General features: G+C 41.7%; 1 protein-coding gene across 13 annotated transcripts in view; it reads right to left on the bottom strand.

The window, feature by feature from the left end:
• Positions 1-244: 244 nt before the first annotated feature.
• COPB1 (COPI coat complex subunit beta 1) overlaps positions 245-24,283 on the bottom strand; it is a 58,146-nt gene continuing 34,107 nt past the window's right edge. For 4 of the 13 annotated variants that reach the window (XM_043549785.1, XM_043549783.1, XM_043549784.1 and 1 more), the window contains exons 22-23: positions 7,949-8,001; positions 245-4,380 (exon numbers count right to left, since the gene is read on the bottom strand). In XM_043549785.1, the coding sequence (XP_043405720.1) occupies positions 4,215-4,380; positions 7,949-8,001 (219 nt within the window). In that variant the 3' untranslated portion in view covers positions 245-4,214. Of the gene's footprint in view, positions 4,381-6,513; positions 6,542-7,924; positions 8,002-21,639; positions 22,807-24,283 lie in introns of those variants that run through there. The other 9 variants (XM_037899753.2, XM_043549791.1, XM_043549790.1 and 6 more) reach the window with 6 other exon arrangements.

Raw genomic sequence — 24,283 nt, 5'->3', positions numbered from 1 at the left:
GGAGCCAGCCCCAAATCATAAGGTCTTATCCAAGCTTCCATCAGCCTAGTTACTCCTTGTTGGATGACACCAACAGGCCTTCCAGTCCTGAGTCTCCCCAAATCTCTTCTTCCCAAGTTCTTAACTACCAGACACTCATCTTTTCCCCTCATCACCCCCAAAGGTGTGAATCCATGCCCCCAGACACCAGCTTACTTTGGCACACGCACCCTGTACAGTTTTCACAACAGAGATCTGCTTGGGGTAAAAACAAACAAAACGTTTATTTAACAGAAAAACCACAGATTCAAAAATGAAATAGTGAGGAGGCGCATACACATACAAGTTACAGAGTAAATATACATAAACACACAATGGCACAGGCTTTGCATTTCCATATTAGATAAACCCCTTTTCTAATGCGTTACCTAGTGCCTTTGAACATTTGCCCAGCATACCCCAAGCTATAGAGGGATCCTGCATTTCACAGACAGCTTCCTGCCTATAGACTGTCCCTCAGTTTCTGGATGAAAAACCTCAGACACAAGCCTGCTTTTAAATGGCATTTTCCCCCCCTCTCTTTTTTTCTTTTCTTTCTCTCAGTCAATGGTGACTCATGTTTATTCAGGGTGTGGAAACCTGCTCTTAACTGAGAGCCCAGATGTCTCAATATCTTTCCATTAACTCTAATGCCCCATCCTGGTCTTTTCCTGGGCTGGACAATGGGTTGTTATTTGAAGCTAGTTACATGTAAACACCTGGCTTGGAAGGTGTCCCTCCCTGTCTGATTGCTCACTGTTCTGCTGTGAGTTGGATCCTAAGTTTATAAGCCCAGTTCTTTATACACACAAATACATATAACCATAGCCTGTATACATCTCATAATGATTACGTTTAGAACATTACATGCTTTTATAAAAGACCGTACTCAACTTATTTTATAGCACAATAACATTGCATACAGTCAGTTGATTCACCTGCTTATTCTTCAGGGTTCAACCCTCCTGTTCTCCTTTTGGGGTGTCTGGAACCTGATTGTCACTGAGATAAAGGGAGCAGGAAAAAGAGAGAGAAAGAGAGAGCTAAGTGTCCCCCAGAGATGTCCAAAAGGGACTGCAACCACATCACATCAAAACTATCCATGTCAAACCAAAATTTCCAGTGGTCCTTAAACACACACTTCCAATCATCTTAAGGAGGATGTGGTCTTTGGCTTTAGTGAGACTGTACCTTCACCAGAAATCTGATGACACCGAATCAGTCTGTGTTATTTTAATCTAGACATTTAATTATGCCTCCATTTCCATTGCTGTCAAACTCAGCCCCAGTTCTCCATGAAATTCACCATGTGCAAAGGAGAAACACGAGGCCTAGGCACCACTGAAGTCTCCATCTAACTTCCCAACAGTTTTACAGAATGTTTTTAAGTTAACATGACCTGCCAGCTTTCACCCATTTGCGGCAATCTGAAAATCTATCCAAGGGTAGGTTTCAACACAACACACCTATGCAGGGGCATAAGGACTAGGAGCAGGTCCTTTTCCACCTCACTCTTTTGTGAAGCTGCAAGACTGTGCACAGTCAAGCCATTGCTCTCTCCTGCTCAGTTTTCTCATCTGAAAAATGGATATGTACAATACCCGAGCTTCCATTGTGAAACTGTATTGCTCAATGCCTGTAAAGCACGTTGGAGAGCAAACTGTTGGTGGCGGGTGGGGGGGGGGGGGGGGAATGAGTGATCACTGGAAGTTAAAAGATAATTCATATAAACATTCAAATATATGACATGTAATAAACATAGCTAGTACATGAGAAACATGGAAAAATTCACATTATCCAGAGTGCTTGGCTGTCTACTGTGGTTCTTCGCTATCAGAAACATCCAATTTCCCTGGGGTGGGGGTGGGGGGGAAGAAAAGGGGGACTCCCTATATTTGAAAGAAAAACTGAATTCTTATTACAGATAAGGATTTTGGCGGTTATCACAGACAGAAGACTTTGATTTGTATAGTGCTCAGGATTGCTTTGATAGTCAAAGGGGTATAAGGAGCATGGATCCTTTAGATGATTTTGAAAACGCACTTTTGTCCGACAGCTAATGCTAGTGGCAGAAGTTAATGAATAGCTCAGTCACTCATCTCCTCTCTCAGCAAAGGGCTAGATGGCAAATGGCAAAGCCATTTATTTTGCAAAACACCGTTAGTATTTGATAAACTCTTTGAGAAGAATGGTAATTTCAAATGATCCACCTGAACAAAATAATGAACCTGCATTTTTAAAATGCCATTGGTGTGAGGTCAGGCATGGAATGAGTCTGGCAGTGTAAATTACAACATTTGTCTTCTGTCAGAATCCTCCACTTCGAGCACATAAATTGCTTCCATTAAGTTATTAGCTTGATTGAGACTGAGAGAGCAGAGTGTTTTTCAATGTTCACAAGTTTTCAAAGGATCTGGAGAAATGGGCTCCTTTAAACTGCTTTCAGACACCACACAGGATTGGGGGTGTGTGTGTGTGTATATATAGATATAAGGGTCTGATCGGGGCAGGAGAACCAAGCACCACCTCCTTTAATGGATGATGCTACTTGATTAATTCAGGTCTCTCCCCATTCAAATAAAGCTATATGCATGGTGTGACAATCAGGGTCCAGACACTCCAAAAGAGGAATAGTGGGTCTGAACCCCAAGAATAAGCAACTGATTGTATACAGTATTATTGTACTATAAAAATGTATGGAGTAAGGTCTTTTATGAAAACTGGTGACATGCTGGTCATGAATATCATTGTGTGATGTATGCATGGGTGGTGTATAAAGAGTTATGTAAGTGTGCGAGAAATAGGCACCTCAAATAAGTTGTGGAGAGAGTTGACAAACAAGCCTGCCTTAAACAAAGGTGTGACAGACTGTACCCTTATAATCACCACTTTGACAAGACTATGATACATTTTGTACAAAGTATGCTTTGTGAGATATAATTTGAAAACTGATAATCTACTGAACATTACTGTCCTGGTAAAATGTGTGTCCGCAACACTGTATGAAAAGGTATAAGATTTTACTGTATTACATTGCTGTGACACATTTCAAGGTTAGAAAAGAAGCCCAAACCAGTTCCTTGGCGACAAAAGGCTAGTTAGCACCCTAGCCATATGTCAGCATAATCAAGTAGACTATCACCTGGGTAAATGGTCATTCTTTGACAGGAAGAAGGATGTGAGGGAGAAATTTACATTTTGGCAATGGAACAGTTGGGGGTTCCCGTGTGACAGACTGGCTGTCATCTGTATCCACACTGGAGATAATCCTCAAAGAGGAGAGAAAGGTGTAAGAATAGAGGATACTCAACACAAACACTCTCTCTCTTCCATTCCTCTCTGCTCATGACAGCAACAATGCCTGAAGAAACACTGAACTGGGGAGGGGTCATGGCTGACAGGCTTTCAGCCAGTAAATACTGCAAAAAGCATGTGGTGAGAAAATATTTTGCTTTTAATTAATTTAGTTTGCTAAGGTAGATATTAGTTTGCGTTTTATCTTTTGTTTTCTTTGTAACCAATTCTGCCCATTGTGTCTTGTTACTTGTAATCACTAAAAATCTTTCTTTCTGTAGTTAATAAACTTGTTTTATTGTTTTATCTGAACCAGCATGTATGTTTGATTGAAGTGTCTGGGAATCTCTATTTGGGATAACAAGATTTGTGCATATCATTTTCTATTAATGAAATGACGGACTTTCTATGAGCTTGCACTACTGAGCCAGTGGGGTAACACCGTGGCTTACTGTTCTGGGCTGTATGGAGAGTGTCACACCTGGTATGTACAGTTATTATTATAAGAGAGAAAGTCAGATTCATAAATCCAATATTCTTCAACTTCACTGCTTCCAGCAGAGATCCCAAAACCAAATTGTCTTGAGGGCTGTGCTATTCACCTCTAGAAATGGGCTTTCCAGAACTGAACAACACCTTCTATCACCACACACACACACACCCATCCCCAAAACAAACTCAACACTAACTATATTCAAAACTCAAACCATGTTATTTTCTTCCTTAGTGAGTCTCCTGCATACGGTGGTAAGTAAGGTGGGGTTCTGAGGATGTCTGTGTGTACTTTGCAGCAGTGTGGTCAGTAATAAAGACAGTTTGCAAACGATAGCGAATATATAACATGCAGACTTTACGTAGAAAGCGTGTTTGGGTGGTGGTGGGGAAGTAATTTGAAAAGGTCTTCAGCTTATTTGATCTCCATTCTTATATACTATAGTGACAGGTGTTATAGAAATACCTGAAATAGAAGACGGACAGCAACATTGCAGTGTTTGTATTACAGCCGCAGGAGCAACCTCAGGACAACATCCCTTCATCTCCTGAGTGTCAGTATAACTAGAGACAGCCCTGAGCCCAGCACAGGAACAAAATAAATTAAACACTAAACATTGACAGCTGTTGATCTCAGTGCATCTGTGCACCAGGTAATAAAAACATACAGCTAAGCAGTAGGGCAAGCAAAATCAGTTGTCATTTGCCCTCAAACTCAGTCCCTGCCCTCTATTCCCATACAGCGTGAAACTCACCACATATAGAAGACCAAGATGAGTCCTGTGCTTTGCTTCAGGCCCCATTTAATGTCTCAAAATGGGGCTTAAGTGGGACTTAAGCAAAGCATAGGCCTTATGTTGACCCAAGGTGAATTTCAGCCATGGTGCTCTATTGTATACAGTAGTCAGATAAAAAGTGGTGAATTGCCACAGGGCAATTTGTGAGATTCAGCTGGATTATTACAGAACTACACAGAGCACATCTCCACAATCTGCATCAGTTCAACATACTTTTCAGATGACAGAATTGTGTACTGCTAACACATAAGGTAGGTGTGATAGCTAATCTGAGAATGGAATCACATAAAACAAATACAGGAGAAGACAGTAAAATGAAGACAAGTGATTCTGACACTGACATCACCCATGAGAGCTCTCTTATGTGAGATGATGTAGCCCAGCTGCACAAAGTGATGCTGTGTATGATTAATTATTTCCATTTCCTTAATATTTGTATCAGCTTGTCAGTGAAGAACTCAGTCAGCGAACAAGCATAGCCCAAGCTAGAGAGCAGAGTACTGGCTTCCCTAGTTTAACTTCTCTCCAATTATTGTCCCCTTTCTACCCTCCCAAGATCAAAAATTTATTTTAATAGAAAAATTATTTTTAAAAACTGTTGTCTCTGATCTCTATCTGGCATTAAGATTATGACAAAACCATATGGACATATTTGGGTTCCAAATAACTACGTTTAGTAATTATATACAAATATACAAGACCTAGCTACATATATATACACTCTTACTCTGTACTGATCTGGTGGCTTCTGTAATAGGAGATGGTGAGCACCACTAGAGGGCTCTCAAACTATTCAAAGGGATACTTCCCAATTCCTATATACTACATAAACCCAAGGAAATTAGCAGAAGTAATTGATCTTCAGCGCCTAGTCAAACAGATCTAAGTCCGGGTCAGATAACTTGCTGCAATTCTTCCATTCTTTTTTGGGAAAATCAACTTGGTTTTCCTTCACTTTGCTTCTCCCTTATTTCTATTATTTTTCACTTAATCGTTTCATTCTTCACTCAGGCAAAACTTCCAGTTCAGTCAATGGAGTTTTGCCTGAGTAAGGAGGATAGGAGTGGGCTCTGAAATTGATTTACTGCAGGTTGGAAAAAAACAAAGAGGCTTGGTGGTGGCTTTGACACTGTGGTATCCTGTGTTCCAAATATAGGCCCTGATTCAGCACGTTACTCCTAGTCCTTCTGCTGTCTTTTGTAGGTAGAATAAAGTTTATTAACATGAGTAATTCTTCTGACACTTGAACATGTTTCAGTTCACTTCCTACTGATATTACTAAGCCATTTTAATCTGATACATGGCAAACATGACTGTAAGTAGGGCAAGAATTGTTTAAACTGCTTTACAGTAATGGAAAAAGATTAGGGTGGATTAATACCTGCCATTGGGACTGCAACTGTTGTGGCTTTTTGCTTGTATTACCTGTACGTTAGTTCAGTTCTCAACATCTGCCTATTACAATCCTATTATCCAGTTTCTACCTGGAAACTCTGGCAGCATGTTGGAAAGTTAGTGGGCATCTGGTCTTCCTTATTCTTAATAATAAATAATCATTAATATGTCACAGCACATGCCAGAATGGGCAAGTAAATTTCCAACTATTGGGTGGATGTGACCTTCACAAAAATTTTGGCTGTTTTGATAAAAAGGTCCTATTCAGCAGATCATTCAGCAGTACTTGCCTTGTATGTCATTCTTCTCTACGTACAGCTATGAAGGGTTTGGTTCACCCTACCAACTGCATTTTCCAACACTTCTCCCATTATTGTCAGATTTCCTCCTCCTTTCTGGGGCAATCAGCTCACTGTGGTTGTCATAGGCAGATCAGCTGCCAGGTGATTTCAGCTACATTGCAAATAAGCGAGTCCCATGAGTCACTCATGATCTTTTGCCACCTTATATGGTAGTTGCTCGTGGAGTCAGTTCAACTGTTTTGTCTGACAGAACCAAAATTCAGGCAAATAATGTAACAATTTAACTATTCTTACCCCATCGGAACAAACAACATCCATTTGTCCAGCTAATCATTTAACAAAAGAAATGGCCATACCTTAACACGCATCCAATCCAGACCCTGTATAGGTCAGCTAAGTGATAGCACAAAGTATTGGTGTGGAGGAAGTCATGACATAATGTCTTTCAAAGCTGATAGAGGGAGAGGTATTCACAGTGGTCCAGAACGGACTGTGGGTAAGGGGAGGTGTGGGGGTAGCACAGAATACCCATGTGCAATTTGCTTATTTAGTGCAAGTTCTTTATCCTTTATATCATAGAGATAAAGCTCGCCAATTAAGCACTAACACTTGGGTTGCTATGAATAAATGGAGAACTCCTGTATTTGAGACATGAGAGTGGTGGCTAGAGGGACTTCCGATACTTGAAAAAAAGTAACCCATACCTATTCATGGCATCCAGCTCTTATAACTCTTGTTGGGTTTTTTTAAATGCCTTTTCAAAAAGCCTACCCCTTCATACTCTGGAGGAAGCATTTAGCAGTGCTTATAAAATATCAGTGCTCCTCAAAGGGAAGATATCAGCTACATGGGGCACACCTAGAGTGCATTTTGCCCCATGCACCTGCTGAAGTGAGCTGTAGCTCATGAAAGCTTATGCTCAAATAAATTGGTTAGTCTCTAAGGCGCCACAAGTACTCCTTTTCTTTTTGCGGATACAGACTAACACGGCTGCTACTCTGAAACATGTGTTAAGTGTTAAAAATAAAGATTTCTGTTTACTCTGGAGAGAACCACTGAAAACTAGTTCACAGTGGAAGGCAGTAATAGAATGCCACCCTCTCTATTCAATAATAGATATGGCCATGTCTATTAGAGTAAATGAGAAAAAACGAACAACAGAAAAAGAAGGCAGAAAAATATTTTTCACCATATTGAATATTGTGTTGCTCACTGATGCATAACAATATATTTTCCATTGTGGCTTCTAAGACCAGCCCATGCCTTAAAACCTTCAACTCCTCCCTCCGCCCCCCGCAACTCTCAAGATTTTTTCCACCTGTGGTTAGTTTCATTTTCTTTGCTTATTGAAAAAATAATCTAAAATGCACTAAATTCTCCCAAACTGGGGGGGGGGGGGGGGGGGGGGGAGGGCTAGTCCAGCTGCCTTTAAACAGCAGTGGGAGTACTGCTGACTGTTTGCATCCAAGAATGTCAAAGAAGAATCAGATTCTTGCTTTGATGAGAATTTACTAAAGCCATATTATAGTATGTCAAAAAGTAAATTTCAGACTAGGACCTTTTTGGCCATCCTTCCAACAACTGGATGTAGAACTCTCCCAAAGACCCCTCTCCCATCTGACTTACAGATAGCTGTTTTCTAGGGCTCACCCTTGGTGTCTGATTGGATCTCCAGTTCTGCCTTGTTGCACCAGACTAAACACCTGTGGGAGATTTGAGCAGAGAGAGTTAACTGTTGAAAATCAAGTAGGGATTCTGAGTAAAATTTTCAAAGGCATCTAAATGATGTAGGAGCCTAAGTCCCACTGATTTACATATGTTTCATAATATTTACCCTCTGTGCCCTTTCAAAGACACCGACAGTGCTAACTTCACAAAGAAAAAACATACAGCAACAGGAAGTGGTAGTTGTAACATACCAGTGGTAAGCAAATGCAAGTATAAATACAATGTTGCAGCTCAAGCCTCTTCTCTGCAAACCATGAACGTTGAAAAGCCTATAACTGCTATATAATTTTGTATGGTTCCAGAAAGCTGTTAAGGAATACTTGATCTTTCCACAACTATAAGGTTAAACAAGTATTTAGTCGGAAAGACAGTTTGGTTTTTTAGTACGATACAATAATACACAAGGTATTTGCTGGAATTAATACGGTCCCTGATTTTTCACTTAATTAAAAAGAAATTTCATAAAGTGGGGAATGTCTTAAGTCATTTGCATTTTCCATAAATAACCAGCTTAAGTGACTTACTGATAAATGTCTTCATCTGTTACTAGCGTCTGCATGCTGACAGAACAGGTTTCTTTGTCATTCCAACACATCATAATTACCTCTCTCAAAGTGAGGTTTCTATGGTAACATTTGCATTTATTAAGGCTGGATATAGTATTGTAGCTGGACTTATATGATTCCTCCACAAGCGAGAACAGGCGTAGGAAAAAAAAATCCAAAACTGTTCTTATTTATGGAACAGGCATACAAATCCTGCAATAGTTGTATCTGTAGTTAAAGATGCACTAGCTCAATCTGGAAAATACCATTACTTGCCTCTCAAGAATTCCTATAGCATGAGAGTATTGCCTGGTCAGAGACTTTGGGGTTTTTTTTAAATGGCTTATTTTCTTGCACCTTTGAAAAGAAAAGCTGATGCAAGGGCCCAACACTACTTGGATTAATTTAAATAGGAGTTGAATTAGGCTCTGAGTGAATATTGTATTATGTAGGCAACCTGGACATTTTAACTATAACTGGAAATTACTAATGAGAAACTGAATTTCAGTTTTATAGCATACTTTACAGAATTCAAATATGTAAGAATGTAGTGTACACTAACATCATTACCTTAGGTTGCCATTATATATCATAGGTGTGACACCCTGGCACCCCAATATTCACCACTGTCATGCAATTAGGATATGTTTTGTACAAAGAATGCCTTGTGAGGTATCATTCCAGAAGTCTTGATCTGCTAGACATTGATCTCGTTGGATGGTATGTGCTATCGTTGTATGGGAAGTTATGAAGTTTGGCTGTGTACATGTTACTGAAACATGTTGTGAGGTTGAAAACACCCACAAGCAGCCTTTCAGGTACAACAGTAAAAAGGCCAAACAATGTTAATGGCTTATTGAGGAAATGCACAAGCACAGGGATTACCCCAGGAACCGTGTACAACAGAAAGCTCTCAGAGATAGCACTACACCATGGGAATTATTTGACCCAGGTCACAGCAAAAGACCTTTCCAGCAAGTGGAAAGAAGATATAAAAGGGGGAAATGACATCATGATGGTATCGCATTCTCCCTACAACTACACACCTGGAAACACCTGAGGGGCAAGGACTGAACTGCGGGAAGAGATGCTCCCAGGCTAAAAGGAATTTCTAGCCTGTATATAAAAACCTGGGAAATCCAAGCTGCAGAGCCAAGGCAACTTGTGCCTTAAGAATCTGCCAGCTGGTTTATCGTTCAGGGTGAGAATTTGCTAATTCACATCCTACCTATCTAGTGTGTTATGCTCAGTTTGTGGTTTTGTTTATTTACTAGGTTATCTGCTTTGATCAGTTTGCTATGACTTATCACTTAAAATCTATTCTTTCGTAGTTAATAAACTTATTTTATGTTTTAATTTAAACCAGTGAGCTTTGACTGGAGTGCTTGGGGGAAATATCTGCATGGTTACCACAAGTGTGCATTGTTCTCTTTACATTGAGGGAGAGACGGACTGGGTATTAAACTTGTATAGTGGCCAGATTTGACCAGAGCAGGACGGTACTGCTCTGAGCTCCCAGGCTGGGAAGCTAGTGGTTAGAGAGCCTTCATGTAACTGCACCTGGGCGTATCCCTGTGTGAATGCTGGTGAAAGTGCAGGCTGGAAGGCTTTGCAGCTTGCCACAGCAGTACAGTGTGAGAGGGAGCGAGGTTGGTGGGTCAGGGGCTCAGTGGTACCCCAATTCCAAAACACAAGAGAGCCAGAGCCAACCCAGAAGAGCCAATAGATCAGCAGGCAGGGCAATGACCAAGGATGGAGGAGACCCACCTTCAAGTCCCTGTTCTGAATCAGGCAAAGCTGGGACCTGAACTTAGGTCTTCCACACTGCCAATGAGTGTCTCAATATAAAGCTATTGCTATTCTGACGTGGGCAACATGCCCCTTACTGATATTGTGTGTTGAAATGTACACCTTTCCACAAAACCTTTCAGTTTTGACAGAGAAATGTTTTGTAGAAAAGTTTTTGTCCAGCTCTAGGCCTATACACCACCAATATCTTATTTAAGCTCTCAAAATATGACTTGATTTGGCGATAAGTGGTGCAGGGGCCTTCTGCACAGGGGCAATTTTCAGAGGGTGCATTTCAGTGGCTGTAACTCAAAAGAATTTGGATCAGTAACTCCATTGTATGCAAATGTCTATGGAAAATAACGACAGAATTCATTTGAAAAACAAGCATAAAGACTAGTCAAGTGAGTTTCTATTAAGCATGCTATGTTATGCTGGGACATTGCATGAAATGACATATCAGGTCATTCTTGTCACTGCCGTAAAAATATTCAAACCAAAGGAAAAAAATCAGAGCTCAGACAATGCAAAGGCCATAGGGCATCCTATCAAAAGAGTAAAGATGCTGCATATGGTTAAACACTTATAGAATCACAGAACCATAGGATTAGAAGGGACCGCAAGGGTCATCTAGTCTAACCTCCTGCCAAGATGGATTGTTGTGTCCAAACCATCCAAGACAGAGGGCTATCCAGCCTCATTTTGAAAACCTCCAGTGAAGGAGCTTCCACAACTTCTCTAGGCAGTTTGTTCCATTGTCCTTCTGTTCTTACAGTTAGGAAGTTTTTCCTGAGATTTAATCTAAAACTACTGTACTGTAGTTTGAATTCACTGCCTCTTGTCCTGCCCTCTGTGGCAAGAGAACAATTTTTCTCCATCTTTTTCATAGCAGCCTTCCAAGTATTTGAAGACCACCATCATATCCCCCCTTAATCTTATCTTTTCCAAACTAAACATACCCAGTTCCTTCTGGTTTTGCTCATATGACTTGCATTCCATCCCTTTGATTATCTTTGTCACTCTTCTGTGGACCCTTTCCAGTTTCTCTACCTCCCTTCTATACATTGGTGAGCAAAATTGGACACAGTACTGCAGCTGAGGCCTAACCAGTGCAGAGTAGGGTGGCACTATCACCTGCCATAACTTGCATGCTATGCCTCCATTAATGCAATCCAAAATTGCATTTTCTTTTTTTGCAACAGTATTGCATTGTTGACATGTTGCAGTTGTGATTCACCACAACTCCGAGATCCTTCTCAGCAGTGCTGCTAGCAAGCCAGTTATCCCCCATTCTGTATTTGTGCATTTTTCTTCCCTAAGTGTAGCACCTTACATTTGTCTTTGTTGTCTCTAGTCCAGTTTTCCAATTTATCAAGATCCCTTTGAAATTTAGCTTTGTCCTCCAAAGTGTTGGCAACCCCCTAGATTTGTGTTATCTGCAAATCTGATCAATATGCTCTCTATTCCTACATCCAGATCATTAACAACGTTGTTAAACAACACCAGACCCAGAACAGATCTCTGTGGAACCCTATCTGAGATCTCCTTCCAATCTGAAATCATTCCATTAATAGTTCCTCTTTGTTTGCAGTTGTTTAACCAATTATCTGTCCACTTAATGGTAGCCACCAAGCCTGCATTTCTCCAGCTCACTTATTAAAATGTCATGTGAGACTGTGTCAAAAGCCTTTCTAAAGTCCAGGTATACTATGTCCACTGCATTCCCCCTATCCATTAAACCAGTTACCTTGTTAAAGAAGGAAATCAAGCTGGTTTAGCATGATTTGGTCTTAGTAAATCCATGCTGGCTGCAAGTAGATCACTCCTTCATCCTCCACGTATTTGCAAACTGAATGTTTTACACATTGCTCTAGTACAGTAGTTCTGAACCCACGGCCTGCAGGCCGTTTGCAGGCCAATCAGCACACAGCTGCAGCCCATGTGACATCCTCAGGGCCATACAGTTATTATACATATTGTGTGGATGTGGCTCACTTAACAAATACAGAGTTGCATATGTGGCTCACAATGGTAAATGGGTTGAGAACCACTGCTCTAGTAGCTTTGCAGGTATTGAAGTTAGCCTGACTGGTCTAAAACTCCCCAGCTCCTCCTTTCTCCCCTTTTTAAAGTTGGGCACTATGTTAGGTCCCGGAAGACTGGAAAAGGGTTATCTTGTCATCCATGAGTTTTCAAATATTATTGCCAGTGGCGCGAAGATTTCTTCTGCATCCTGGGGTGAAGAGCATCAGGCTCTGCTGACTTGAATTCATTCAAATGAGTCAGAAGATCTAGGACGCGTTCTTTACTTATCCTGATCTGCATCCCTTCCTCTTTATAGTCTATGATAACTGTGGCCAGACGACTGGCCACGTTATTTTTTGTGTGAAGACTGAAGCAAAGTAGGCATTGAGCAGCTCCGTCTCTTATCTTCCGTTGCCAGCTCATCTTCTCCATTGAGCAGCAGACACACATCATCCCTGATCTTTCTTTTTTGTCTGACATATTTGTAGAACCCTTTTTTGTTGTCTCTAACATTTCTTGCTCACTGTAACTCATTCCTTGCAGTGGCTTGCCTGATTTTTGTCCCTACATGCTTGCACTATTCCCATGGATACTTCCTTGGTGACATACCCCTCCTTCCATTTCCTGCATGTATCTATCCCATTTGGTTTTTAGATGGCTAAAAAGCTCCTTGGTCTCCTGGGCCGCCTCTTCTCTTTCCTCTGCGTTGGAATAATTTGATATTGAGCCTCTAGTATTATATCTTTTAGGAACTGCCAGCCCCCTTCATCTCCTTTTCTTCCTAATTGGTCTTTCCATGGGACCTTGCCTACCATTTCTATGCATTGGTTGAAATCTTCCTTTATGAAGTCCAGTGTCCTTGTTTTGCTGTTCTCATGTCCTCCTTTCCTTAGGATCTTGAATTCTATTGATCATGATCACTTCCTCCCAAGTTCCCGACTATTTTGCTGTAATAGTCTTCCAACAGATATCAGGGAAATTAAAATCACCCATTAATACTAACTCATAGAATCATAGAACTGGAAGGGACCTCGAGAATCATCCAATCCAGTCCCCTGTGTGTTAGCTAATCTTGTTACCTGCTTGAAGAATGTCTCATCCATTTCCTCTTCTTGATTTAGTGGTCTGTAATAGACCCCCACCATAACATTACTACTATGCTTTTTCCTTTTTATCCTAACCCAGATATTCAGTAGGGCTGCTGTTCACTTCCTCTTGGACCTCGGAGCAAGGGGTATATATTCTTGACATACAGTGACAGTGCCATGCCTCCTCCTCCTTTCCTATACCTATCCTTCCGGAACAAGCTATATCCCTCAATGCTAGTTCTCCAAACGTGGGAGTTGTCCCACCAAGTCTCTGTAATGCCAATTAAGTCATAAATTTCTTCATATACCATGATTTCTGGTTCATCCTGCTTGTTCCCTATACTCCTTGCATTGGTATACAGACATCGAAGATATTTTGCAGACTATCCCGTTGTTTTTCTTCTTGCCTCTTTAATGCGGTTTCCAGTCCCTTCTCCAGAATTTAGCTCCTTCTCCTTGTCTTCATTACTTGAGCCTAGATGCGCATTGGCTGGATTTTTGTCATCATCCTCCAAAAGACTAAGTTTAAAGCTCTCCTTATCGTGTTAGCCAGACAGCATCCAAAGATTCTCCTCCTAATATTTGGTAGATGGAGCCCATCCCAGCACAGTAACCCTCTTTCCTGGAACATCAGCTCATTGTCGAAGAAGCTAAAGCCCACTCACCACCACCACCTGCGTAGCCACACATTTTACTTCCACGATTCAATGGTCCCTGCCCGGGCCTTTTCCTTCACCAGGGAGGATGGACAAAAACACCACTTGATCCCCAAATTCTTTATCCTTCTTCCCAGGGCCACGCAGTCTATGGTGATCTGCTTAAGGTCATTCTTGGTGATATCATTATGTATTCTCAAGAAATAAATTTGCAGCTTAAGGACAATCCAGTGTATGCAGATCCTGTCTTTTAATACATCAGTAATTGCTAAGATGAATGACAGGAAGCTATTTGGAACCATGGGAGATCAGAATAAAAGGGGAAAACACTATTTTTGAGATTCTAATAATAAATCTCATATGAAGATTTGATTTTCAAACATTTCTAAATGTAAATCTTTCACAAAAATGAGAATGCATTTTCAAGAATCTTGTCAGTAAGCATGAACAAGAATTAGAAACCCAGAAAAAAACCCAACACAATTCTACCATACAGAACCTCAATTAGAAAGAGAGAGGAAAAAGTAGTTTTTTAATCAAATGATGTTAATATCACAACCCATCAAAAAAGTAAATGTATTTGTTCAGCTGTTACTTGGTTAGTTAATGCTTTCATAAAAATGCCTAAAGTTTAAGACCTCTGGGTTATTTCCAAGAAATTAACAAACACAGTTTAGAGATACAGTTTATATGTGCAAAAGCTCTGTGTGCGCACTTGGGATCAGGATCCCTGCCTCACACAACTGGGATCCCACACCCAATCTTGGAATAACTAGGGGTACATTAAAAATATTACTTATCTTTAACAAAATCAAGAAGCCATCCTATTACTAACTCTGTTTACTTGGTGTTTCTGGACTGGAGATGGTCAGGAAATTTTTGACAAAACTATTTTAATCAGAAAATACCGGTTTATTAAAATCAAAATTTATTAGTTTCTATGAAACCTTTGTTGGGAAGGTTTCTTAGGTCCAGGACAGAATTTCTGGTAAGACAGAGAGAGAACCCCCTTCCCCAACCCAGATTAGCGTATAGCCTGGTAGTTAGGGCACACATCAGGGATGTAGGATACAAAGCAATTTGAGCAAAGGTCACCCACATCCCAAGTGACTGCCCAAAGCACCAGGCTCTTGGCTGTTCTGAGGAGGGGGTGTCTGCATGCATTCTCTCTTTCTACATTTTGAAAGGTCTTTGTTTCACTCTAATGCAAAATAAGAAAAACATCTGAAATCTCCATTTTTCTCATGATGGGGGAAAAAAAAAACATTTCCTGCACAGCTCTACTCTGGATCATTCTAGGTAATACATTCAAGTTGCAAACAATACACTAGAATCTGAGAGAGGCTAAAATATGCTATGCAAAATGGTCATAAAAGGGAAACCTCAGGGGATTGAGAGAAAGGTCCAGTCCAGTGAGATAAGTTATATATTTGCAGCTTTAATCAAACAAACAAAAAACTGCCTAAACCAGTGCTAAAATTTATGTGCAAAATGATGGTTAGGACTACTTAAATTTAATCTACATCCCTCCCCAATGAAATCATTCTCATACCCTTCATATGTAAGATACTCCCTATGCCATATGTACACAATCAAACTATCTCACTGTGCTTCTGAAAAATACAATCTCTAGAGGAAATAGTCAGCCCTGAAACAGATGCATTATATTAAGCTGAGCTGCCAGCACCATCATGCACTGATTACGCAGCCAGGCAACCTGCAAATATACCTAAAACAGTGAAAAAGTTCTAAACTATAGGGCAGATTCATTCTCTCTGTTTCATGTCAAAAAACAAAACAAAAACCCACAAACATCCTAGATTTTAAGGGTATTTCCTTGATTTCTCTCCTCCTAATTAATGCTTTAAAGTACTAAATCACCAAATTTCAGACCAGTTGTAAGACAGCACCCTCTTGTGTAATGATATGTTAATTTTATAAATTTGGGGGTTGTATTTAGACTTTTTGTCATATGTATATACACATTCTTGCTTTTTTCCATACATCTGTGTAGCAAAACAGAATCATCATCTCTCGTCAGATACTGTTTCTAAAATATGCCACTGGCTTATAGCTGCTCCAGGTTCTTTCCTGAGTTTCACAAGCCAAGGCTCTAGAAGGCATTTACCTTCTGTAAGTATTTACTGTGTGGGAGTTATATAGTGTACACTGTTTCATGACCACCAGAACAGTGGTCTGTTCTGCTATGTGACAAGGCAAGGCCAGATGGCTATAGAAAAGTAGTGGGAGATAGATATATTAGCTCCAGGCTAAACAAATCCCTGGTACCAGGATAAGTGAAATGGCAGCTGCTCCAGGTCAATTAAGACACCTGGAGACAATTAAGAACTTTCCAGAAGGCAGGGAGAATGCTAGGTTGATTGGGACACCTGAAGCCAATCAGGGGCTGACTGAAACTAGTTAAAAGCCTCCCAGTTAGTCAGGTGGGTGTGCATGTCAGAAGCTGTGGGAAGAAGTTGTGCTGTTGGAGAGACTGAGCAGTACACACCATATCAGGCACAAGGAAGGAGGCCCTGAGGTCAGGTCAGCTACCACAGCTGATACTATTAGGGTCCCTGGGCTGGAGCCTGGAGTAGAGGGCGGGCCCGGGCTCCCGCCTTTGCCACCTGCCCTCCCTCCCCGCCCCGGATTAATCACTGAGACTGGGAGACAACAGAGACGGTGCAAGGGAGGATAGTTTCTCCTTCCCTCCTTCGCTGGCTTATGATGAAAATGGCTCAGTAGACTGTGACCCTTGTCTCTAGAGAGAGATGGGTTACATGGAGGGTCACAGTGAGCCTCCAAGGCAAACAAAATCTGCCAGGAAAGCAGAACCCACGAAGACAAGGACAGAGCTTTGTCACAGCTCCAATAGTAGACTTTTAAACAATGCTGAATATCCATGTTCCAATACCTGCTTTGCTTAAATTTTACTTCAATTTAAAAAGTTGTATGTTCGGTGACTGGATCCTAAAGCATAGTGGTCTTCTTGATTTAGTAATTTCTCTATTGACAAGCAACAAAAGCTCTTGTAGGACACACCTAATTGAGATCTGGGAACCTATGACAAGGTTTGCGTGCCCATTAAAGCCCATCTTATATTTCCATACTAATTACTCAGATTCATAGTCTCTTGCACCCCTTAGAACAGGAGTGGGCAAACTACGACCCAGGGGATGCATCCAGCCCTTCAGACATTTTAATCTGACCCTCGAGTTCCTGCCGAGGAGCAGGATTAGGGGCTTGCCCCTCTCTGCATGTGCCGTGGCTCCCAGAAGCAGCAGCATGTCCCCTGTCCGGCTCCTATGTGTAGGGGCAGCCAGGGGGCTTTGCACACGAAAAGCTCACAAAAGCTTATGCTCAAATAAATGTATTAGTCTCTAAGGTGCCACAAGTCCTCCTTTTCAGTTTTCAAACTGTGGTCTATAGAATCTTTGCTGGTCACATGCTCTTGGCTCTCCTCATTTCCAGCTGCTAACTCACATTAAAAACGAAGCAAAGCACATTTTATTTCTCCTTCTCCATACAAGCAATTGCTGTAGTTGTCACAAGAATGGTATTTGATTAGCAGTCACAAGGGAGGTGATCCACATATTTGTGAACGTGAGGAGAGATGGTCCACAAGACTCTCTCTCGAGAGGTGATCCACATCACAACAAAGCTGGAGAACCCCTACTTTAGCCAAATCTCTATGATTGTAGTCTCAGACACAAGAAACAGAAATTACATCTTCATATGCAGAATGGACCAAATGTGCGACAGTGAGAAGAATATATCTGCAAGAAATCAGTATCCACTTTTCAGGGTATATGAAACTATACTAGAGAGACATATCATGAACCAAACATGGTCTGTACACTAGTTACTGAAAAAAAAACCTGTAGCAAACCACAATGGGTTCTAGTAGCTGGAGGTGGAATACACATCAATGCACATCTGTCGAATATCCACGCAGCTCAGAAAAGCACCAAGGACACCTCCACATAGGACTCAGATTCCAATTCTACCACCAACTACTCCCTCTAAATTAATCAAGCTCATACCAAGGGATCTGTTAAACCAGAACAAAATTACACTATTGAACTAAGGTTCCTCAGGAACACTACTCCTATGTACATGATCCATGGCAGTGTGTTTTTAGAAGACGAACTTTGGCACCACCACTGTTTCATGTTTTGTTTATTTTGGGGAACAATGAAAGTTGTGATACTTGCAAGAAAGGAAAAACCCAAAGGCACACCAACTTGTGCTGAACGTTTATTTTCATGCTCTTACACAAATGAAAAGCTTACAGCAAAATGTATTTCATGGCAGGTTAAATCCTATACCCCTTGCAGCACATTCACAAATGGCTCTGAGGAGCTCTGCACAGATAAGAATCTTCCACCAGGGTGTTCTATGGCTGTTTCTATAGCTTCAGGGTTACAGCTTGCACCCGAAACAGGGTTTGGGTAATAAGGTGCTAGTAGTCACAGTTCAGGAGGCCCCCATAGGTTTGGGGTCTGCAGCATACATAGGACGCAGTCTCCTTAAGCATGCTATACTAATCCTATCCCCTCAGGAGAGGTGAACACGTTTAACTGGATTCCAGGCTTTTCTTTGCTCACAAGATACGACTGTAAATGTTTTTCTAGTAATCAATTTATTGCCCTGAAACTATTGTTTTCATTAATGTGGGAGAAAAGTAGGATATTTTTCTGAATATGCACTACAAAAGACAATGGGTCATATTCTAATCCATTACATCAGTGTAAATCCAGAGTAACTCCACTACAGTCAATGGAGTTACTGTGGATTTTCACTGGTGTAACCTGCACAAGATTTTCCAGAGTCCACTGGCAAGCGTTTAGTACAACAGAAATTCTAAGCAAAGCGCACTAACTTAAAGCATCAGACATGACAAGATGACGACTGACATATTTAAGACAAGTGATAACATGGACACCCCTCCAAAAGAAGGAGGGCGACCTAGAGCAGGGATCGGGAACCTTTTTTCTATCCGGGACCATTGACCGAAAGAAAAAATCAGTTGCGGGTCACACACAGCCCCATGGGGGGGGAGGGAGAGGGCACAAAGGCTCAGGGCTTCCCCCCACAGCGGGGTGAGCCAGCGCTCACAGCTCCAGCCCCATGTGGTGGGGGGGTGGGGGGGGAAAGGTGTGGAAGCTCAGGGCTTCCCCTAGGCTCTGAGGTGGGGCCAGAAATGAGGGGCTCAGGATGCGGGAGAGGGCTCCAGGCTGGGGATGAGGGGTTTGGGGTGAAGGAGGGGGCTTCAGGCTGGGGCCAAGTTTGGAGTGTGGGGCGGCCTCAGGGCTGTGGGGCGGGGTCTGGGAGGAAGTTAGGGTGTGGGAAGGGTCTCAGGACTGGGGTAGGGGGTTGAGGTGTGTGAGGGGGTGTGGGCTGCAGGCTCCAGGAGCCTCAAGGCAGGGGCTTGGGGTGCGGGATGGGTGCAGGCTCTGGGAGGGAGTTAGGGTGTGGGATGGGGTTCCGAACTGGGGCAGGGAGTTCGGGGTGTGGGCTCCAGCCAGGTGGCGCTTACCTCAGGCGGCTCCCAGTCAGCAGTGCAGTGGGGCTAAGGCAGGCTCCCTGCCTGCCCTGGCTCCACGCTGCTCGCAGAAGCAGCAGGCATGTCCGGCCCCTGGGCGGAGGCGCAGCCAGACAACTCTGCCCAGTGCACACTGCCCACATCTATAGACACTTCCCCTGCAGCTCCCATTGGCCAGGGTTCCCAGCAATGGGAGCTACGGAGGCGGGGCTCAGGGTGGGGGTAACGCACAGAGCTTCCCTGATCACACCTGCATCTAGGGGCGACAGGGACATGCCAACCGCTTCCCAGAGCTGCGCAGAGCCAACTCGACTTTTAACGGCCTGGCAACCCTAGCTTCCCCCCGCAGGGGGGCAAGCCGGTGTTTGCACTACAGCCCTGCGGAGGGCACTGAGGCTCAGGGCTTCTGGCCTATGGCACGGAGACTTGCTGCGGGCCAGATGAAATTAGGCATTGGGCCAGATCCATCCTGCAGGCTGTAGGTTCCCCACCCCGACCTAGAGAAACATTATTTAGAGCAATAAAGAAGCTAAATCCATCAACATGATGCTCTGAAACCTGAACAGAACAGCACAAGCCCAAAATAAGTGGCAGAAACAGGTAGACACCCTATGCACCTGAGGGTGCAGGAGGATAAAGAAATGAAAACCGAATTCACAGGAAATCTATCATTAGGACTGGACTGATGCTTAGGCACATGCCTTCCACTCCCTCTCTTGTGTCATGTCATGAGAGACATAGGAATGTAAGGTTTTGTTTAAAAGCAAAATGATGTTTTTAGTTCTCACAGTTGGTTGGTTTTTTGGTTTTTTTTTTTTTGAAGAAGCAATTTGATAACTTGACAAGTGTAATCAATGCATTTTGCAAACAGCCTAAAACAACAGCTGAGAGATGCAAGCTGTTCTAACCATCTTACCGGGGTGTTGACTCTGAAGCCCACTGGAGCAGAAGGTCTGTTCCATCCCAGGAGAGGAACTGGGGTGCAGGAGGGGTGGGGGGTGGATGACAGGGATTCTCACAGCCACTGCAGTTCATGCAGAGTTCTCCCTCTGGGTGAGTGGGAGCCGAAGATTGAACGAAAGTTTGGGAAGGAGGGAGGCCCAGGTTTCTCAGAGAGGAGTGGTGGGCTCCTCACCCACTCAGCAGACTGCTCCTGTGACTAGCCAATACCACTGCTGCCCAAGCAGGGGGCAAGGCCACGACAGGGGTGTACTTAGGGTCTTAAGTTACTTTAATATAGCTCTGCCATCTATAATATTATTGTATGCAAACATCAGCATAAGGATATGCCTATACCACCATTTGGATTTCCCCCCTAAACCTCTCCCATAATTTGTGTACCCACACAAATGCAGTGCAATTTCTTGTTCAACTCATGATCACACTCAATCTGAATCCTTCCTTGCTGATCTTATGAAGGTGGCTATGTGCACTGCATCCAGTTAAAACACTGCTTACATTTCTACAGCTTTGTTCTAACACACCACTGCCTCTTTTTGGTATTCTGAGATGAGCAAAATATGCTACTAAAAACAGACTCATAACAGATCAAAAGAAACACCAAGATTTTTCTAATTCATTATTCCAATTTCTCTCAAACAGAATCAGCTTAAAGAACATGACTTAGTTTAAATTTCACCCATTGCTGGCAAGAGCTGGGATTTGACAATAGAAAGTATTAGTGAAACATGTATTAGCTTTTAATATTGCATTTTTGCCAGTACCAGGTGATTAAATTACCAAAACCAATTGCATAAAAGATTTGTCTTTTGATTTAACTCTGAAGTTTAAGTTCCTTTAGGCACATCACAGTATTAGTTTAAGAGTCACATAGGTGCATATTTACAAACTTCAGGGCTATTCATTCACAATAAACATCGCAAGCAATGTAACTTTACTTTCTTGAAATATAAAAAGTAGTAATCAAATAATACTGAGTTTATCCGTAAATTAGAACAAAACCACCCTGTCTTAGATTTGTTTATTGTACTGTGAAATAGTCAGCATATATTAGAGACAAAGTATACATGACTTGTAAGAAAAAGAGAAAAAATAAATTGATGTTTTAAAGTTTTACTCGATATTGCTCAGAAGAATCTATAAATTATCCACTGGAAGGCATTCAGCACAAAAGCTCTGCTTCTACAATTACAGAACATGGAAGATTACAAGATGTTCTGAATCCAATAAGCCACATACCTAAAATTTAACTGTAAAAGCTCTGAAAAGATTAACTGTAAAGTTTATAAACTTGTTTTCTTCTGAGACAGATTAATTTTATCTCCAAGACTTAGGGCCATTCCCTGTAAGGAAATAAAAAAGGAAAGATGTTCACACCTCGGCTATTTCATAAAATTACTGTCATCTCAACGCCCCCACCCAAAAAAACCACAACACCACCCCTCTGTTACCAGTATTAACCTATAGTTCCATATATAAAATTCATGAAACTAATTCCACGGAAAAGAAAATATTTCTAATTCAACGACAACATTTTATTTATTTGTAGCTACAGTTCAGTACATAGTTTCCAAAAAGCATGAATAAGCTAGATTTGCGTATAATAGCTTGCTGAAATAATGAACCATAAATAGACTATATTTTTTGATACTAGAAAATTGTACCACCACTCCAAAAGAGCAAGAGTCAAGAATTTTAACCCCTTGATGTTGCACCATTTTAAAATGCGGTCAGTCCAGCAGTTACAAAGGTCAGTCCAAATGGCAGTAATTGAAATTAGGGCGTTGGAAAAGCTCAACACTAGCATAATACATACAAAATAATAAATTATAAATGCAGACACGATCTCTCAACATGCTGAGCCCCCAAAAATCTTTTCCACCTCCATAAAAAATACGAGCCCATAAACAGAATAATATGTGTGTGTGTGTGTTTTAGAGTCTCAGTAAAACTAACAAAAACAAGGAAATTCAAAGTTCCAACTGCTACTCAATCAATAGTGAATTACTCCCTAGGTTAGACCAAGTCGCAGACTTAACTGAACATGGTGTCTTATGTAGGAGTTCCATTGACATTAACGGTTCCATTGTAAACATATTATCCACTTCTATTAAAACCATTTCAAAATTCTTCCAATAGCATCAAGTAAATGGTTCTTTTGAATCTGAAAGTCCTAAAGGAACACTTATGATAAGCTGTATAATATACTTCTAGTTATACATGAGTTTCTTCTTTACTCAAGGTTAAGTTTTATAAGGACCAAAAAATTCTCACAAAATCTCTTTTTTCGGGAAGTGAGAAAAGACAGTTACCTTTTCCGTAACCTGTGTTCTTCGAGATGTGTTGCTCATCTCTATTCCATGATAGATGTGCATGCTCGCCACGTGCACCGGTGCCAGAATTTTTTCTCTTAGCAGTACCCGTAGGGGAGCACCCCTAGCGACCCACGGAGTGGCGCCTCAATGGCGTGGTATAAGGGGCGCTGTGCACTCCCCCCACGCTCAGTTCCTTCTTGTTGGACAACTCCGACAGAGGGGAAGGAGGGCGGGATGTGGAATAGACATGAGCAACACATTTCAAAGAACACCATATTTAAGTAGGCTTCTTTTATATACACAGCAAATACACAGACTACCACAAGAATGGCCACACTGGGTCAGACTCAAGGTCCATCTAGCCATGTATCCTGTCTTCTGACACCAGACAGTGCCAGATGCTTCTGGTGAAATGAATAGACAAGGGCAATTATTGAGTAATGCAACTGTTATCGAGTCCCAGCTTCTGGCAATCAGAGGTTTAGGGACACCCAGAACATGAGGTTGCGTCCTTGACCGTCTTGGATAATCATCACTGGTGGCCCTGTCCTCCAGGAAATGATCTAATTCATAACTTTTTGCCTTCACAACACCCCCTGGCAACCAGTTCCACAGTTTGACAGTGCATTGTGTGAAGAAGTACTACCTTATGTTAGTTTTAAACCCGCTGCTTACTAATTTCATTGGCTGACGCTTGATTCGTGTATTATGTGAAGGGATAAATAGCCCTTCCTAGTCCCTTTCTCCCACCATTCATGATTTCATAGACCTCTATCATATCCTTCTTTGGTTGTCTCTTTTCTAAGATCAACAGTCTCAGCCTTTTTAATCTCTCCTCAGATGGAAGCTGTCCCATACCCCTAATAGTTTTTGTTGCCCTTCTGTATACCTTTTCCAATTCTAATATCTTTTTTGAGATGGGGTGGCCAGGACAGCATGCCATGCCATACTATGAATTTATATAGTGGCATTATGATACTGCCCGTCTTATTATCTATCCCTTTCTTAATGGTTACTAACACTGTTAGCCTTTTTTTTAAAATAGAATTCTTTGTTCCAACTTGAGATGAAAATTAAAATGGTTGTTTCAACACTTTGAGAAACAGTATGTTGGGCATGTTGGTGGTACATTATGTTTTTTAATAACAAAAGAACATAGGACTGCAAATGGGATATGTAAATACAGCAAAATCTTGGACTATTATAATGCACTGCTGTATGAGGCACGTTAATTTGGTTTAAGGTACCCCGTTCCACCTAACTGTTGAAGTGCTCTCCCCTCCAAATAAAAAAAAATAAATCAACAATCATGCTGTATAAGGGGAGTGGAGATGG

The sequence above is a fragment of the Chelonia mydas genome, chromosome 6 (assembly GCF_015237465.2).
Source record: "Chelonia mydas isolate rCheMyd1 chromosome 6, rCheMyd1.pri.v2, whole genome shotgun sequence".
Classification (NCBI taxonomy): domain Eukaryota; kingdom Metazoa; phylum Chordata; order Testudines; family Cheloniidae; genus Chelonia; species Chelonia mydas.
The sequence above is the reverse complement of the archived record's forward strand: the minus strand, read 5'-3'. Positions and strand labels throughout refer to the sequence as shown.